The sequence below is a fragment of the Schistocerca nitens genome, chromosome 2 (assembly GCF_023898315.1).
Source record: "Schistocerca nitens isolate TAMUIC-IGC-003100 chromosome 2, iqSchNite1.1, whole genome shotgun sequence".
Lineage (NCBI taxonomy): Eukaryota > Metazoa > Arthropoda > Insecta > Orthoptera > Acrididae > Schistocerca > Schistocerca nitens.
The window spans coordinates 810,409,527-810,429,398 of record NC_064615.1 but is presented as its reverse complement, the minus strand read 5'-3'; the positions used below and the strand labels follow the sequence as shown (position 1 = coordinate 810,429,398).

At 40.4% G+C, this 19,872-nt stretch overlaps 1 protein-coding gene across 1 annotated transcript in view; it reads left to right on the top strand.

Annotated features, from left to right (window-relative positions):
* The window catches only part of LOC126235351 (uncharacterized), a 178,396-nt gene that overhangs the window by 119,329 nt on the left and 39,195 nt on the right, over positions 1 to 19,872 (top strand). Inside the window, exon 4 of the mRNA XM_049944074.1 lies at positions 12,446 to 12,542. Within this exon, the coding sequence (XP_049800031.1) occupies positions 12,446 to 12,542 (97 nt within the window). The remainder of the gene's footprint in view (positions 1 to 12,445; positions 12,543 to 19,872) is intronic.

The following is a 19,872-nucleotide window of genomic DNA, read 5'->3' as shown; positions in this document are numbered from 1 at the left end:
CTGATAGAAGGCCCACTCGTGTACCGCAGATGACTGCACTACACAAAGCTTTATGCCTCGCTTGGGCCCGTCAACACCGACATTGGACTGCTGCTGACTGGAAACATGTTGCTTGGTTGGACGACTCTCTTTTCAAATTGAAGCGAGCGGATGGACGTCTACAGGTATGGAGACAACCTCGTGAATCCATGAACCCTGCATGTCAACAGAGGACGGTTAAAGCTGCTGGAGGCTCTGTAATGGTGTAGGGCGTATGCAGCTGGAGTGATATGGGACCTCTGACACATCTAGATACGACTCTGACAGGTGAGAAATACGTAAGGATCGTGTTTGATCACCTGCACCCATTTATGTCCATTGTGCATTCCGACGGACTTGGGCAGTTCCAGTAGGACAAAGCGACTCACCACACATTCAGAATTGCCTCAGAGTGGCTCCAGGAACACTCTTCTGAGTTTAAACATTTCCGCTGACCACCAAATTCCCCAGACATGAACATTACTGAGCATATTTGGGTGCCTTGCAACGTGCTGTTCAGAAGAGATCTCCACCTCTCGTACTCTTACGGATTTATGGAGAGCCATGCAGGACTGATGGTGTCAATTTCATCCAGTTCTGCTTCAGACATTAATCGAGTCCATGTCTCGTCGTGTTGCGAGAATTCTGTGCGCTCGCGGGAAAGCTACACGATATTATGCAGGTGTACCGGATTTTTGGCTCTTCAGTGTATTTTCAGCTTATAGAGTACTTGTTTACTGTTGTTAAGAGAGCTATCATGAAAAAACTCTAGATCTTGAAGTGTTTGTCCTAAGTTTAATATGCTAGCCATATGTATACTGTATCTCTACTGTCAATGGCTGGAATAGTTTCCACAGCATGAGGTGTATCAAATGCGTCACCCCAAGTTTCACTTTCCAAACATTTGGAGAATCCGAGAGGCTCAAATTCGCTCACTCTACCACATAAGTAGGCCATCTAGGTCCTATTTCAACATAAGTCAATCAAAGTATTACAGCAGATAATTGTTTTTGTTTTTAACGTAATCGCCCTGTTTCATCAGACATATTGACACCCACCTTGCAAGATATTCTGTGAGAGTGAGGTAAGAGGTTCCACTCAGTGTAGCCCATTCCACAAGTGTCAGAAATTCCTGAATGGAAGAGATTTATGGAGTCTACTAGCAACACAATTAATGATGACAGAATTGCAGTAACTATCTGGTTCATTAATTCACCACGTAGTGAATACAGCACGGTTACAATGGCGTCATAATTTACTGTCAACGACAGACAAGTGCCACATTTATTAATACGATCCTTTTCCTATCAACACTACATAGGTTGCTGACATCACAATTACAAATAAAGCACTTGTCATCCAATGTTTATAGCAACGTATTTTACATAAAAGTTCACTTAACAACTTTAAGAACGCACTCAATAAAACGAAAATAATTCCAGCTCCAGCTCAGTGGAATTATTCTATCTACCTATATAAGATAACTGGACAGGAAATGTCTTGAGATGAGGGGGGGGGGGGGGGGGGTTGTAATCTGTTGTCTGTTTGTAAAGCGTAAAGCAAGCAGCGTTCATGGTGGAGGAAGTCGCCTTTCCCGGAAGAACGTTACAATTGCCGCACAGGATGACTAAGAATCAGTTTCCTCTCTAGTAGCGTAAAACAGTGTGCAGAGATTTACATGGAATCAGTCCATGTGTTTCCCTTCCATCAGTGTAATTTGCAACTCATATCAGTATTCAATGTAGCGTTAACAGATTGTGTAGAAAATAAACACCCCCTCCCATGAGTGTCTCCGGACTGTGTTGCCATTCATAAGGAGAGCTGCGAAAGGGTCTATACAGCTTTCTGAAATAGCTTAGTAGCTTTTTGTAATGAAATGGGGTAGAGAGAGTGGAGAATCGCCTGCTCGCTCTTCATTTTGCAGACCTATGCAGGAGGGAAGTGCATGACCATAATCTGGCGACGTACCTCCTAGCGCTTCTAACCTCCACGCCTCCCCTCCTCCTTCCCAACCTGTTACAGCCCAGAACACGATTTATCCCTTAATGCGGTTCTACGGCACTTAGATATGGCACAAAAATTTAATATTTGTTTCTAACCTACTTTATTTAACAATATACGTTAATTTTATACCATTAAAACATTTTTAATAGTACGCGAGTTTTCCATGCCCTACAACGTAGAAACTGTTAGTCCTAGAGAAAAAAATGAATGGAGCCCTTTTGCGGGAAATTTAATGTAGTTTAATTTTTTACGGAGAATATTTTCGCCAAAAGCCCCTGATTTTGAGTTATTCAAGAGAAACATATAAAGTGAACACACACACCTCACCGGTCAGGATTTTTAGTATATTGTTCAAGATAATCCCCCTACCACTGTACAAAAATTTGTGAGTGCATGAGTTTTTTTCCTCTATTCGACGTGTTTGGGTGTTCGTTGACTGGGTTAATTGAGCTTTTAAGTCTGCCCGATGATGACGAAATAGTGGAACCTAGCTGAAACAGTTTTATGATGATACATGAAAAACATGTTTTATCAAAGCTGTGGAGCACAGCTTGAAGAAAATTATGGTTGAACATCTCGTCAATAACCAGATCATTAGAGACAGTGCAAATGCTCGACTAGGAGACTAGGTGGAAGGAAATCGGCCGAGTCTTTTCACTGGAACTATCGAGGCATTCACCTTAAGCAGTTGAAAGGAGCCCATTGAAACCTTAAATCCTAACGGCCAGATGGGGATCTGAATTGCCGTCATCCCGAGTGAGAGGCCTTTGTCTTACCACTCAATCACTTGGCTCGATTCTATGTAATAGCGACACACAAATCGATGGAGGAAGAAGTATTTCTACGTGTGTTGTTTAACAATCAAAATTAGTCTCTCTCTTACGTATCTCTGTGAATGGTGCTGTGTGTTCGACCGGGGTGCTTTTAGTTATGCCAATAAATTCCGCTTTATACGATACCCAGTGGTCTGAGCAGTTAGCGGGCGCTACTGTGTATATGTTCTAACCGGAAATAGTAGTTTCGGATCCTGGGTGTGAAGGAAATTTTCACGAGTAGTACTTAGCTGCAATATGTGGATATACAGAGTGTTTCAGAAGTGGTGGTCAATACTCAGGGATATGACAGAAATGATCATTCGAAACAAAAAAGGAAACACGGGCTCTAAAACAGATACCTTAAGGGCTATGAGCAATTCTTGATCTTCGATACTGTGAATCAAATCTCTTCTACTGCAAGTGCTTTGCTTTCCATATTTTTGGAAGTGGTAGTATGGACAAAAACTAGAAAAAACTCTCCAGTTAACATGGGCTCTAAAATGCGTACCTTAAGAGCTATGAGCGCCTGTTCATCTTCGCTACTTTGAAATACAACTTTTCTAATGACCAAGTGCTCGTAACTTTTAACGTATGCATTTTAGAACACATGTTCACTGGACTTTTTTCTTGTTTTGGTCCATACTATCACTTCCCAAAATACAGAAAGCAAAGAGCTTCCAGTACAAGAGATTTGTTTCATAGCAGAAGAGATTTGTTTCATAGTTGCCACGGCCAGATTCGACGTTAACCTGTAGGTTTTCCTACAGCGGGCCAGGTGGACGTTAAACGTCGAGAAAAGCAATGAAATGGTACCGACCTTGCCATAAAAAGGCTCTGAAGCCTTGTAAGCCAAACATTATGCTACGAAGGTACTATATATTTAGACCTACCTGAAATGGAGCGTGCATCTAACACAACGGCAATCAGAAAGCCGATGATCTATTCACGCAAGCATGAATACATAAAATTTCGTGTATAAGTTATGAGGTAGTATGATAAATATTCTTCACAGACAGCTGCAAGCATAAAATGTGTCGACATGAGTCATTGTCGCTTTACACGACGTCATCAAATGGTTCAAATGGCTCTGAGCACTATGGGACTTAACATCTGAGGTCATCAGTCCCCTAGAACTTAGAACTACTTAAACCTAACTAACCTAAGGACATCACACACATCCATGCCAGAGGCAGTATTCGAACCTGCGACCGTAGCGGTCGCGCGGTTTCATATTGAAACGCCTAGAACCGCACGGTCACACCGGCCGGCACGACGTCATCGCTGCGAAACACCGAGGCATCAGTCATCTTCTGACTGAAGTGCTTCCTGGTAGTCATGATTGCAGAAATGTGGTAACTACTGTGTTCCGTTTAGTATGGTAAAACAAAAATACTTTCTCATTTTCCTTCTCCATAGATATTTCACCATATCTGTATCATGTTTAGTAGGTTCACGATAATAGAAACTTAGGCCTAAGTATTTTTGTAGTTACTGTTTGGGTGTTTCTCTTTTAGCTTAATTCTAGTACCCTTGGGTTTGTACAACATCCTTTCCTTCTGCTTCGGGCTCGTGTCAACTGCAATAACACGGTGTTTTTAACGAAGTTGTGATAATTAGAATAAAACCTTCTGCTGTATAGGTTGTTAATTTTTTTTGTATAAGATGAGGGTCTTCTTTTGTGAAAATGATCTGTCCTATATTCAGCTTAAAAGAAAAAAATTGCACAGCCTACGCAGATAAATGATTTTCACAAGTTCCCACCATCTTCCTAAAAACATGATCTAACATCAGACGACAGGCATCCATAGAAAATGAATGAATATTCAAAAAACAAAAGAAACTAGTAATTGAGGCAAAAACAAAAATTGCTATTGCAACAACAATATTTGTCCAATTTCAAATCATCGTTGTTAATGTTAAAACATCCAAACCTTTGCAGGTAGGTGAAGCAGAGAAATTGAGAAGAAAAAACTGATTTTATTAAAGTCGGGAGAACTCATAAATAGAGTGATCCAGGCAGTGTTTTCTTTCAATATACTCAGTCCTGTAATCGCTAGTAGTTATTCAGATGGATTCAAGTGTGAATTTTTCCTTTATTCTTTTATCTTTACCTCATCTGCTGTCAACGGCGCAATAACGGCTGCTTTTCGGTCAAGTTTTCCAATACGATAAAAATGCAGAAATTAATATTTTAAACAAAAATAAGATAATATTAAATATATGAAATACATTTTCAACTAAACTATTTATGTGAAGCTTTACTGTACCAGGACTATTGATGATATGTAGTTGCGGTGATAGTTAATCATCGAAAGTAGTGATTTTATGTGAATGAGTTTCAAAGGTGGGGGATTATGAAGAATTTCAAAGGAAAGTACAGTGTATAGTGAAATAGTGTTATATGTGTATGTTACGAACGATCAGGTAGGGAAAGGATTCTTAAACTCGAGAGGGAAGAAAATAATTTCTAATATTTGATAGGGTGCCTTGTGTTAGCATGGGATTCTTTGGTTGGTACTGAGAGCTGATTGGCTACGTTAGAAGATCATGAAGTACTTGTTTATTTGTATTGGTGGAAGGATGTGTTGGTTTGTGTGTGTCAGTGTGCCAATCGGGAGAAAATGATTGGGTGCTTGATGACAATTTTATGTTGAATGTAAGGTATCGTTGGTAAACGCTGTTGGTTAGAAGAAAGGAGAAGCTCGATAACTGTTAAAAGGATGCGTTTTAGGAAGGTACATTCTTAAGATGCTAGAGAGCAGGTTGGGAAAGTGGAATATTCTTGTAGCGCTATGATGTGGAAATGTCTTAACTATCTCCACTAACAACACAATCACAATTTAATGTGCCCATCTCCAAATTTCGTTGTATTTACATCCCGGCAGATGACCTGCTTTTCTAGTGTATGGACAGACCAAGCAAAATGCGCATCTTGCGACGTTACTATGTGTTGTGCCTTTGAGGTAATTAACGACTTTCGTAGTATACTCGTACGAAATTGAAAATGGAGTGGAAAATAGAAATAGAATATATACCAATTTGACCGAATTTGTCTTTCCTCCGGATGAGAAATACAAAAGATAAACAAACAATAACGCCCTTGATATTTTGTGCCTCGAGCAGGATGGATCGCTTCGCTTCCGGGCGGTCGGTTCGGGAGGTAGGATTGTAGTCTTGTCTGGGTGCTTCTGTTGTTAGTTTGGAAGTTAAAGGGAAGAAGAGGATCGCACTCAATACAAGAACATAGCCTGGCCATTTTCGGTAACAGCAAGACTTCCACTGAACTTAACTTACCCATTCGCCCGTCGGGTCATCATCATAGGCTGACGTGCTCTCACTCCATGAGACACTAGGGTGAAGTTCTAGACAAGGGTTTAAGACAAACTAATGGCGAATAGTCTCGTAATTTGCAACTGTACTCCACCATTTTTTCAACCCTTACCGGCCATATACTGCTGTTGATGGAAATATCTTCGACCACTTGGTTGATATCGGTTACATAAATTGCAGTTATTATGATCGCACTAGCAGTACTTTTTTTATTGGTGTAGCCTGCTAGGGACCATATGAATAATTTGTCTCCCTTTTTTGCTCCTTTTTTACAATACTTCTTCATTCTTTCCGTATGTTTTTTTTTCTTCTGTCCGTATTGCAGCTGTCTTTTTGCTCTCTCCTGGAAGCCCTTGAACTTTTTTACTTTTGTACTGAGCTTTTCGCTTTCTCTTATTTCTTACTCCGTTATTTCCATTTCCGTAGGCATAGTGTAATTTCTTTGATCAACGTCATTGATGTTTTTGGCTTTCTTTCAAAAAAAGAAAAAATTGCTATTTGTTGTACATTTTTCATCTAGTCTTTTTAGGTGGTCGTAGAATACGACTCTTGTCTTCCTCACTGTTTCTAGTATTCGTTCTATTTTTTTATAGACTTCTTAATTACTTCTTAATTTTCATTTTCCACTGTCATATATTTACATCCCAAGACTTTTCTGATTAAAAGGAAGGTGGTATTTTCCGCTTTTGCTAAATTAATTTTATTTGTTCAATAAATAAAATTAATATGGCAGAAGTGGAAAATGTCACCTTCTTTTTTTGTAAATTAATTTCTGTAGTACCCGCTATAAAGAAAAGCTCCTCATTATTATTCCTTTCCTTCTTTTCTATTTCACCTAACTGTTTGGCTGTATTTAACGAAATCCATTCTGAAATATAAAGGCATTCTGATCTGATGACAGTTTTGTAGTGCTGCTGTAGTTTTGTATTGATGGTAATAGATTTCTTGCCGTACACTGCTTTTTTTGTCCAGAGTATTTCATTGTATCATTTACATACATTATACATTATTGTATTGCTATTACTGGATTCATCCAGTTATATCTTCAGATCGCCCATCCACTCTATTTTTTAATTACACTCGTCCGTCTTCTACATCTACATCTATACTCTGCAAACCACTGTCTGGTGCATAGCAGAAGGTACGTGCCATTGTACCAGTTATTAGGGTTTCTTCCCGTTCCATTCACGTGCGAAGCACGGGAAGAATGGTTGTTTGCATGCCTCTCTGCGTGCAGTAATAATTCTGACCTTATTCTCACGATCCCTGTGTGACCGATACAAAGGGGTTTGTAGTATATCCCTAGAGTAAAAATTTAAAGCTGGTTCTTGAAACTTTGTTAACAGACTTTCTCGGGATAATTTACGTCTGTCTTCAAGAGTCAGTCATTTCAGTTCCTTTAGTCCTTTTTTGTGATTTTCTCCCATGGATTAAACAAACCTATGACCATGTATGTGTTCAATACTCCCTGTTTGTCCTATCTTGTACGGGTCCCACACACTTGAGCAATATTCTAGGGTGATTTGTAAGCAATCTCTTTAGTAGACTGATTGCACTTGCCCAGTATTCTATCAATAAACCAAAGTCTACCGCCTGCTTTACCCACTACTGAACCTATGTGATCATTCAGTTTCATGTCCCTACAAAGTGTTACACCAAGGTATTTGTATGAGTTGGCCGATTCCAACAGTGACTCACTGATATTATAGTCATAGGATACTACATTTTTACGTTTTTTGAAATGCACAATTTTACATATCTGAGCATTTAGAGCAAGTTACCAGTCTCTGTACCATGTTGAAATCTTTTCAAATCTGACTGAATATTTATGCAGCTTCTCTCAGATAGTACTTCATTATAGATAACTGCATCATCTACAAAATGCCTGATTTTACTATTAATATCAAGTTCATTAGTATACAACATCAACAGCAAGGGTCCCCAGTTGCTTCTACATGTGACGATGACTCTCCATCCAAGATAACATGCTGTGTCCTCCCTACCAAAAATTCTCAGTCCAGTCTCAAATTTCACTTGCTGCCCCATGTGATCGTACTTTTGACTATATGCATAGGGTCGGTGCTGAATAAAATGCCTATCGGAAACACTGCATCTACTTGGTTGCCTTGATCCAAAGCTTTCAGTATGCCATGTGAGAAAAGTGCGAGTTGGGTTTCACATGATCAATGTTTTCGAAAACCATACTGGTTGGCACTGAGGATACCTCATTATGTTTGAGCTCGGAATATGTTCTAAGATTCTACAACAAATCGATATCAGGGAAGTTGGACGGTAGTTCTGTGGATTACTTCTACTACCCTTCTTATAGACGGGTGTGACTCGTGCCTTTTCCCAAGAACTGGCCACGGATTTTTGTTTGAGGGATCTACGATAGATTATAGCGAGAAGAGAGGCTAACTGAGCCAAAAAGTCAGTATAGAATTTGACAGGGATAACACCGAAGCCTGGAGCTTTTTTCGATTAACGGTTTCAGCTGCTTCTCAACACCACTGACACTAACACTTATTTCATTCGTCTTATCAGACCCTCAGTCACCGTCTCTTTCGATAGGGACTGCACATTAAATTTGGTGCCTTTAACAGTCTTTACATCTGGCAATATTCTGGTACAGCAGTCACTGAAGGCATCACGCATTGGTCTCTTGACAGCCAAATGCGTTTCTACAGCATCCCTCTGTCTATAGCCCAGGTTCCCTCCCATTATTAACTATTCTGCTGGATACATATTCTATCCAGTGTGTGGTCAACTATTCTTTTAAACTTGAGCCAGAGTTTCTCTAAATGCTCCTAACCTGTGCTGAAAGTTTCAAGTTCCTCAAAGATATGGCACTACTGATTTTGTATCTAGTTTACTGAACATATATATCTTTCTGCTAGTTTTAATTGTTCTTTGTACTTTGGTAATCATTACTGGCACGACCGCGTCATGGTGACTAATATCAGTTTCGGGGTGGATATTTTCAAAGAGGTCAGGTCTGTTTGTTGCCATTAGATCCAATATATGAGGGTTGAATGAAAAGTAAAGCCTCCACCTTCGTAAATTGGGTTTGTATGGGAATATTTTAATAAATCAAACGCATAAATAATCCTTAGAATGTGATCTTTAATTACCAATATTCACTTTTCCACATAATCACAAGCCAGTTGGATACATTTCTGCCAACGTTGCACAAGTTTTCTGAAGCCGTCACGGAAGAAGTCGACACTGTTTCCGCAACCTCAATCTCACAGTTCTCTCAACGTCTTCAGAAGAAGCACAATTATGTCCCCGCAGATCGTTTTTCACTATCGGGAACAGATGGAAGCTAGACGGTGCTAAATCTGGACTGTATGGAGTTTGCCGTACGGTGGTGAGATTCAGTCTCTGAAGTTCTGCTGTGGTGCCATTTGAAGTGTGTTGTTTGGCATTGTCATGCTGCAGGAAAACATTTCCCTTTTCCTTTCGGACCCTTGTTAACCGTCGTTTCACAGTTCGCAGCGTTGTGGTGTGACGCTCTGAATTTATTGTTGTTCCACGACAAAGGAAATAAACATGGATAACACCATCTGCGGCTAGAACACTGTGGCCATGATTTTTGCAGCTGAGGGCTGCGTCTTGAATTTCTTTTTCTGGAGCGAGTCTTTGTGTCGATATTCCATTGATGTTTCGTCTACGGGTCGTAACGGTGTACCCACATTCCGTCCCCTGACACAATTGAATGGAGAAAGGCGTCACTTTCATTCTCGTAACGCGAGAGGAGTTCCTGGCAAATTTCAAGTCTGTGCGCTTTCATTTCAGGAGCCAGAATCCGGGGTATCCATCGTGCACATATATTCCGATGGCCAAGTACAGCATTAATGTGTCACACACGTTCTTGTGAAATGCCGATTGTAATAGGAATTTCTCTTTGAGTGATACGACGATCGTCCTGAATCAATCTGTCAACATTTTGCTTGTGAAACTCGGTGGTTGCTGTCACAGGACGTCCAACTCTTTATTTGTCACGCAGGTCAGATGTTCCCGCCTCAACATCTTTAAAATCACTCGCCCAACGACGCACAGTAATCACATCAACACGACCACCATAAACTGCTTTCATTCTCTGACGAATATCCTTTGGGTTGTCACCTTCTGCTGTCAAGAATTCAATGACTGTGCACGTTGCTTAAATCGCATTGACCGACCGTCTGCGCAAGGTTCCATACTTCACATTGTAACAACACAACTATTCAATGCTAAGGCTTCCCGCCAACTGGAGCTGTAGAGAAGAAGCTACAGAACAAACCACTACCTGCCACGTACCAATGCTGCCAACTGTTGAACAGTTACGAAGGTGGAGGCATTACTTTTCAGTCAACCCTCGTGTTTCTATCTAATGAGTGGGGTTCCTAACTATCTGTTCTAGGCAGTTTTCATAGAAGGCATTTAGTAAAGTTTCACAGGATCTTATCACGCCCCTAGCAAAACTGTAATTTACCCAATTAATTGTTGGATGATTAAAGTCTCCACCGATGATTACAGTATGATTGAGGACCTTATGTACAAATGAACTGAGATTTTGTCTGAAGTTTTCGGTTACATCACGAGATGAGTCTGGTGGGCGATAGAAGGATCCAGTTATCATTTTGTGCCTAACCCTGATACTGAGTCTCGTCCAAATAGTCTCACACGCAGCTTCACTTTTTGTCTCGGTGGATTTGAGTTTTTTTGTCTACTGCGACAAATACACCATCCCCATTTCCCATTTGCCTATCCTTTCAATATACACTTAAATTTTTCCCAAAAATCTGACTGTTACCAATTTCAGATTTCAACCAGCTTTCTGTACCTAGTACTGTGTGAGCTTCACTGCTTTTCCTGAGCGCTTCAAACTCTGGCACTTTCTTACTAATACTTCGGCAGGATTAGGATTTTAATACTCTCACCTGTGGGGGGAATTTATTTCGAGATTCACTGATACTTCAGGGTTTCCTACAGTCATCGTTATCTGGAGTGGATTGAGAGTCATCCAATCTAAAAAAACCTTGTGTACACTCCATGCACAGTCAGCTACCTGAGAAGCAATCTCTAATGTGTAGTGCGCACCTGACCTATTTAGGGGACCCTACAGTTCTCAACTCCATGGCGCAAGTCCAGAAAGTCGCAGCCTAGGTTGTCACAGAATTTTCGAAGTATCTGGTTCAATCCGTCCACTCGACTTAGAACCAAAGGGCCACGGTCAGTTCTGAGGACAATGCAGCAAATTGTGAGCTTCGTTAAAAGTCCACGTGCAAGGCTGGTGTACTCAGTCTTCTCTACCAGCCGCTAGAATGACCCAAGAATGCCTTCGGAGCGCAGAAGACAGTCATCATTCGTTCCAACGATTGCACACAATCTGTAGCTGGTGGCATCCTGTTCCCTCAGTGGCTGCTGGAATAGCCTCTTCAGCATGTTCAATGAGACCCCAAGGCATACACACTGGTGCCCTTTCCTGTCCCTTGCTGTCATTTCCTTAACGGTCTTCGGTCAGAGACATCGTCACGTTATCTTTGTAATTGTAGAAATGACACGTAGTGATAGGCTCTGAGCACTACGGGATTTAACATTGGAGGTCATCAGTCCCCTAGAACTTAGAACTACTTAAACCTAACTAACCTAAGGACATCACACACATGCATGCCCGAGGCAGGATTCGAACCTGCGACCGTAGCGGTCGCGCAGTTCCAGACTGAAGCGCCTAGAACCGCTCGGCCACAATGGCCGGCCGTCGTGATATTTAACACTGAGCCTCTGCTGTGCTCTTCGCCAACAGTAGTTAATGCGGAAGGGATGGGTATCTTCCTCAGACCAGGTGCCAGAACTCTGTTGTGCTTTAGCGTCATTGGTGAGTGCCAGGATGCCACTTAGAAAGCAGGTCACGTTAAGCAGGCAAAATGGTGTATGCTGAACTTGAAGATGCACGCTGATCATAAAATTATCTGCTCATTCTACAGCAGCAGTAATGTGACTAACTCTACATCTCACTGAATCTGACTCAAACAGTTACACAACACAATAAGTGACGATTCTTTATAAATGATGAAAAATACGCATATTCATGTAGAGATGCCTTACACTCATTGACATTTAGCATGTCTACAATTTAAGAAATATGCTCAGCTAACGAAACAATTAATTTTATTGAGAATTATGGTACAAATTTTCATGTTTCTATAAATATTGATACGACTAAGGAAATCGTATGCTTATAGTATATTCCCGAATATGCCCTTAAGTTGTTTTTTATTATTTCATTTAAGGCTTCCTTCGAGGATCTTAAGCAAAAGTGCAGACGCATCAAAGTCAGACGACACCCCAGAAGGCTGTTAGGTCCGAAGAGAGGAGCATCTTCTAAAGGTAAATAGCTGCATCAACATCTCCTGTCTCGGAATCAAAATTTAAAGTATCTAAATATTTTTTCTCTAAATGGCTAGTGTTTCGTCTTCAGCGAAATCTTGTCCAGTAATTTAACCACTTTTTACAATTCATAGAAACTTTGTTATTGTTTATGAGATCGGTACTGACTTTGCGAGTGAATAGAAAAGGAAGTAGGTGTATGAAGTTTCTGTGCCGCGATAGAAATATTCACATTTTATTATACTTACCGTTCTCAGTGTACTACAATTGTACGTTACTTGAGCGAGACTCGATAAAGCGGTGAAATGTGAGATATCGTCATAAAAGGCTTTAATAAAATATTTTGTGTAAAATATTATAGAAAGTTTCTTACTGTTTGTAATGGCCTCTTAAGAGCTTCAGAATAAATGAGTTTTTTTATACTTTATGTAATTAAATTCAATAAAATTGGAGACAATTTATATAAATGGAAGCTACTACGGTTCACTAGGCGTATCTAGTAAAATATCGTGTTAACATTATAGTTTGTCGGGGACGGCCAAGAATCCCATAGTCCTCAGTCTGGCCGCACATTTCCCCCACCATCACCCCACGCTATCTGTGAGGGAGGAGGGGGATGAGGGGCAAACTGCGATCCCGCCGTAATTAGATGGAAATGATGTCGCACTGCATGCGACTTGATTTCGTATTTCATCTTTCTCAACAACAGATATCACAACTGAAATAAATTTTCAGTATTAACTGTTTATTTTTGGTGCTGTGAATACATAATGGTACAAATTGTTGGCTTACAGATAGACGCTGACGATTTCACTGATTTTCGCACTCAGGTTCCCGCATAATCGTTACTTATTTAGTTTCGTAACCGCAACAAAGTTCTCTCACAGACATGTGTTGATCAAAATACGGTAACACTTTTGCAGCCTCATTATGGTGACATGGATACTGTACCTGAAGAAAATGGCGTACAGCATCAGTTTTAACGCAGAAAGATTCGTCTTTAAAACGGGACTCACACTGCAGATCGATCAGTTACATCTGGACGTGCACGGAGGTCTTTTCGACCGAAACGACAAACGGTCTCGAAATCAGCTCTAAAACAGATGTGAGATTGACAATGTCCTCAAAACGTATAGGAAACTGCCCCTATACTTCTGCCAAGGCCACAATAAATTCTACAGAGCTCGCAATTTGTTTAACGTCAGTGAACTTAGGGAACTGGACTGTGATTTTTTTTTAATGCATCCACATCAAATCAGAAATAAGTTGTTCCTCATCTTGCAATGTCTTACTGTGGGCAGTGGGCAGTCAAGTCCACTTAAGATGCAAGGTCTGCAGTCCATTCCGGATGGTCTAATTTCTTGCACTCCATTTTCGTCATAAAAGCAACAATAGCGAGTTATAAATCGAGAAATCTTCCCATGCATGCACCGTCACTTAACCAACATACTTTGCAGTAATACATAAAATCTCTAAGGTCTTTGTTCATTTCCATCGAAAACTGTTGCAGCTGATTGTGTAATAATGTAATCGACTTCTGAAATCTTACTATTCGTACCACCAACTTCTTCATGTGCTCCATGCCTCCAAATATGGCACAAAATGTTTCTTGACGTTTTGAGGGGGTGTATAAACCAGGCCATTATATAGTTAACTGAATTGTCAGTAAAATTTTATAGTGAGCTTCATTTACGTTACTTTCTCTTAACGGCCATAACGCATAGTTCACAAGACTGTATTATGTAGTGTGTTAGCATGTTTTTGGTGTTTCATACGAGACATTGTAAAAGAAATTAAGAATAAAAATAATAACTGTGATTTGCTTATACCAAGGTCTCAAGTAAAAGTTTATAAAAAAGCTTTAACAATAGTTTTAAGCCCCATATTTCACATGAGGATGACTGGGTTGTTCCAGTAAGTATTTATCTCAGTCTTACTTTAGCGTGCCATCTGTTTAACGCAAAACTTTTATTCTACTATAACTGTTATTTGTCTACTTTTATTTTCATACCAAATTTGTTTGAACTGTCTTAAACAGATGTAATTGCCGTAGCGAACGTTCTTCATCCTCTATGTCGTATACTGCGGCTGGTTGTATAGGTCTGTAGACAGCAGACTTAGTTGTATTCAAGCTATGTTTGTGAATTTAAAAGCCTGTTGAGGCTATATGACTCACTTCATAAGGAATGTTACTTACTATGGAGTCTCCAGTTCTGCGCAACTGTGACATAGATCTACTTTGATGCCATTCCTTTGTGTTTCTTACATATCTGGGACTGATAATAGCTACACTATAGCTGAAATCTAGATCAGCAATAAATTATAAATTGAATCACAACTGATTGCTGATTTCCTTCCTATTTTAATTACAACACAGTCGCTGTGCACAACAGTTCCAATGGAATCCAGCCTGATTCTAAAGACTGTTCACAGGTCCTCGATTTTGTCCTTAACCCCGCTCAGTACCTCGTGTGCCTCCCACAGACTGTAATTCAGTTATTCACACATCCAGGTTTTACAGTCAGTGCTACTCAGATTGTCTCCTAAATCGTTTATGTGGGTCAGGAACAGCAGAGGGCCTACAACACTTTCTTGGGGAACGCCAGATATTACTTAGTTTTAGTCGATGACTGTCCGTCAGATGGTATGAATTGTGACCTTTCTGGTAGGAAATCACGAATCCAGTCATACAACTGAAACGATGCTCCATAGAAAAGCAAATTAAGTTACAATTTTCTTGTGAGGTATGGTGTCAAAAGCCTTTTGGAAATCTAAAACTATGGAATCAATTTTACATCCCCTGTCAGTAGCACTCATCGGTTCGTGAGAACAAAGAGTTAGCAGTGTTCCACAAGAACGATACTTTCTGAATACGCTTGAGCACGTATCTTCGAGATAACTCATAGTGTTCGAGCACAGTATATATTCCAAAGTCATACTGCAAATCGATGTTAGTATTTCCTTTTTTCGCTATTGGTGTGCCTTGTGCAACTGTTCAGTCTTTAGGTGGGGTTCGGTTGTATATGAGATATACGGAGCTTTCGTATCAGCATACTTTGAGAGGAACCTGACTGGTAAACAGTCAGGACCGGTGGCTTTGCCTTTATTAAGTGATTTAAGATGCTTTGCTACACTGAGGATATCTACTTGAAAATTACTCAAGTGGGGCAGTTGTTCTTTGTTCGAATTCTGGAATATTTACTTCGTCTTCTTTGGGTGAAAGAATTTCAGTGAACCGTATTTAGAATCTTTGCTTTAGTGGCACTTCAAATGGTTCAAATGGCTCTGAGCACTATGGGGCTTAACATCTGTGGTCATCAGTCCCCTAGAACTTAGAACAATTTAAACTTAACCAACCTAAGGACATCACACACATCCGTGCCCAAGGCAGGATTCGAACCTGCGACCGTAGCAGTCGCGCGGTTCCGGACTGAGCGCCTAGAACCGTTCGGCCACCGCGGCCGGCCTTTAGTGGCACTGTCATCAGTAACATCACCATTGCTGTCGCGCAGTGAAGGTATTGATTGTGGCTTTCCGCTGGTGTACGTAACATAGGACCAAAATCTATTTGGATTTTCTGCCAGATTTCGAGACAGCTTCGGTGTGGAAAGTATTAAACGTATCTCGCACTGAAGTTCGCGCTCCATTTCGAGCTTCTGTAAAACTTCTCCAATCTTGAGGGTTTTGCTTGCTTTTAAATTTGGCGCGCTTTTCTTGTTGCGTGCAACAACGTGCTGACATGTTTAGTGTACCATGGAGGAACAGTACCATCTCTTATTCATTTATATTGTATATGTCTCTCAATAGGCGTCGATACTATTACTTTCAATTTAAACCATATTAGGTCTGCTCTTACATATTCAGATTGGAAGGAGTGGAGATTATCTCTTAGTTATTGAACTGATTGTCTCGCCAGCCAAATTTGTATTCTCTCCATCGACTGAACGTATGAAATTAAGATTCTAAGGCTTTTTGTACATTATAAAGGCGTAGAAGAACTTCGAGCATTGCCCGAAACAGCCACTGAGTAGGCATTGTCTGCGTTGACTCCATCTACGAATCACAGAAAAAAATTGTTAATATTTGTAGAACTGGAATAAAATAACTTTGCTCTTTGCAGTGGCAGGGGCAGCGTTGCAAGGATTCTGACAGCTATTCTTTACGAGGCTCTCCAGGTATCCACGGAACACATGTGGCTCTTGAGAACGAACTACTAGTGTATTGGTTTCCAACATGGGGGTAAATGAAATTTTCTGGGGTGTAAAAACTAAACCATTCGATTCTGTTTCAGTCACGAAACTAAATCATTTTCTAAAGATGATTATTATTATCACAGTTTTGCAAGAATCCAATACTGATTACATCAGTTATCAATAATTACTTTTTCTCAGTTAGTAGCATAAATGCGGTGGAGGTTACAGGCTCCTCACGCAGTCCACCAACTGCACATATGTCGTGCTTCATCCCGTACATCCGTGATGCTAAAAATGAGACAAATACGTAACAGTTTATAAATATTTCAAGAAAATGCCTTCTCCAAGTAGCGTAACTACATGAGCGCTACTATTGTACTGTACACAGTTTATTATAATAATGATAATAATAATTATTATTAGTATTAGAGTGGTTAGACAGAAAGCATTAACAGCCTGAAGTTTCCGCGAGTTCAGAACTAAGGAGAGCAACAATGAAGTGATTTACGAACAGTAAGTATAGAGCACACGTCTGAACGTGTTTGATTTTAAATCGGATTGCAGTGTGCAGATCGAGCAAGTTCCGTGATGGAGATCAGTAATGTAGGGAAAGCACGTTTTGTAACAAGTGTGTACCCTCACTGTGGGTAATTAGCTTTCTTTTCTGGGAAGTAGTTGTGAGTACCACTTGCGATGCACCACGAATTCCTTCGTCATTCATTCTAACACACACACACGCACACGCACGCAACCTAAATATCATTCATATTTCATCATTTAAAAAATAAAAGTGCTCCGAGAAAAGTCCTTCATTCTACAGTTTGTTAGGTGCTAAAGTTGGTTTTAATATGGGGGAGGGGGGGCAACTGATGGCAGGGAGGACGGGGGTACTAGTTAATGTCTGATTGCACTCAGGGGTAATGGTCTAAAAAAGGCTGAGAACCACTGTACTAGTGGCTGCTGGCTGTTTCCTACTGCAAGACTTGCTTAATCGTGATGATGTTGTTTGCTTTGTGGGGCGCTCAACTGCGCGGTCATCAGCGCCCGTACGCAGTCCCACTTTTTACACAGTTCAGTTTTTTTCACAGTCCAATCTAACTTTGCTTAATAGCGAATCACAAAATAATTTTAATCGAAGTAAAGGAGCAGGCATGGCATGGCATCTGGCATCTGGCGAGTGTTATGGGGGACATCTTATATAGCAAGGACTTTCTTGACGCACACAGACCTTCGCCCGGTTCTCGTGATTGGAGTCGCACGCAGGGCAGCCCGGCTGGTTCGTCGGACTGTGGAGTCGAACTGGAGTCTGTCGAATTTTGAGCCTAAGACGAGTGACTGGTAGCCCACGGGACGTCACGAATCCAGAGCCACAATAGGGCGAGTTGTGTGGGAGATCCCACTGATATAGGAAATGTTAGTTTACAGCCTAGTCCTATCACTGTGGGCTCCATACTGATGATCGTGCTTGTATTCTTTATATTAGAAACTTTGTGAGGTTTTCAATCAACTCAAATATTTATCACTACCTGTACCTTCCTCTAAACATACTGGTAAACTCACACATAACACCTATTTGTTGTTAATTTATTTATTTATTGCTACATTCAACAACCACAACTACACATTTATCGGAATGTTTTTAGCACACTTGTTAGCTGTTACTTTTTGTTATTGGGTAAGATTCAAACAGATACACTAGACAGTAAGTTTGTTCGCTATAGACAAATGTGAGATACATGTTGCCATGCGGCAGTTTCGCAAGTCTTACAAGGAAACATCACCAACCTGACCTCATATTTTAAGGAGAAAAAAAAACACTAGCAAAATTCTGTGTCGTGGTTCTGAGAGTACAGCTTTTAAACTTTATTCGCGCGCACCGTTTGTCTGTCACTTGCTCTGCCCCACTGCATTAACTGACTGTCCGAGCACGAAGTACTGCACAGTGGAGTGAGTATGAGGTCTGTCAAATACTGTTTTGAAATTGGCAACGTACTTCGTTCACTATGTCGAAGTGCACGGTTTCTCACCTGCAGCTGGTGCCAGGGATTCCTCTGTTCTGAATAGTTTTATGTTGCGATACACAAATAGAGGTAAATGATTGGAACGAATGAGTGTGTCATTAAAGAAGTACCGATGACCACGCTGTCTGGTCTCCTTCCCCAAACCAACCAACCATTAAAGAAGTAGAGTAGCGCTATTTAATTATTAACATCGCTGTTGTGCGTTGTATTCTTTGAATTTAAAAGCTGGCATTGTTAAAGTGAAGTACATTTGCACAGGATGCACTATTTTTCAACTCGATTGGTATGATATTCTTCAGCTGCTTACGTTCATTCATTTTGACTTTGAGACATGTATATAAAATAGGAATAATAATTGATCAGTTTCTTAGGTTCATTCATTTTCACTTTGAAGCATGTATATAAATCCAGAATGACAGTACGAGAATTCTCTTAACATTGAACTGATAAGAGCGTAATGTTGACATACTATGTACTCATATTATTCAATATTTTTCGCGTAAAATAACATGTGTTCTCGTACAAGATATCAAAATACGTTGGGCAGATGTGTCCACGTTCCCTCTCCTCTTCTCTAGTTTTCGATATCTCTCTAATAGGGGAGCTCTGGTTGTCAATCGCGTTTGGGTATGAGGCGGATGAAATGAGATGAAGCGAGTGACCAAGGGGGCTCACGGAAGTTTAAAAGCTGTACTTTCGGAAGATCATGACTGCTTACTGTCAGAATTATGGCCCGAATTTTCGCGTGAGATCGATTTCTGGGACTGATGTCTTGCTAGATTGCTTTCTTTCTTCTTAAAATATGAGGTGAAGTTGGTGACGTGTCCTTGTTAGACTGAATAGATACTGCAGTAACGAGTGTATTGCAATTGAGACACGCGTTGTCTGTGGACTTCCTTGACGTGTTGTTCTTAACCTTACCGGCATCTGCTGCATTCTTTGTGGCTCTTATTATATCCTTAATTTATATGTGCTTAAGTGGCTGTCCTAAGTTACACCTTTCTGCGGTAAGCGTAATTCTTTATCATCAAATGTAATGTCAGGTCCACTTGTAACTCCAGAATAAAAATTATGTTGAGGCCCATTGCTAAATCCGCCATAGCTATGCGCATTGAC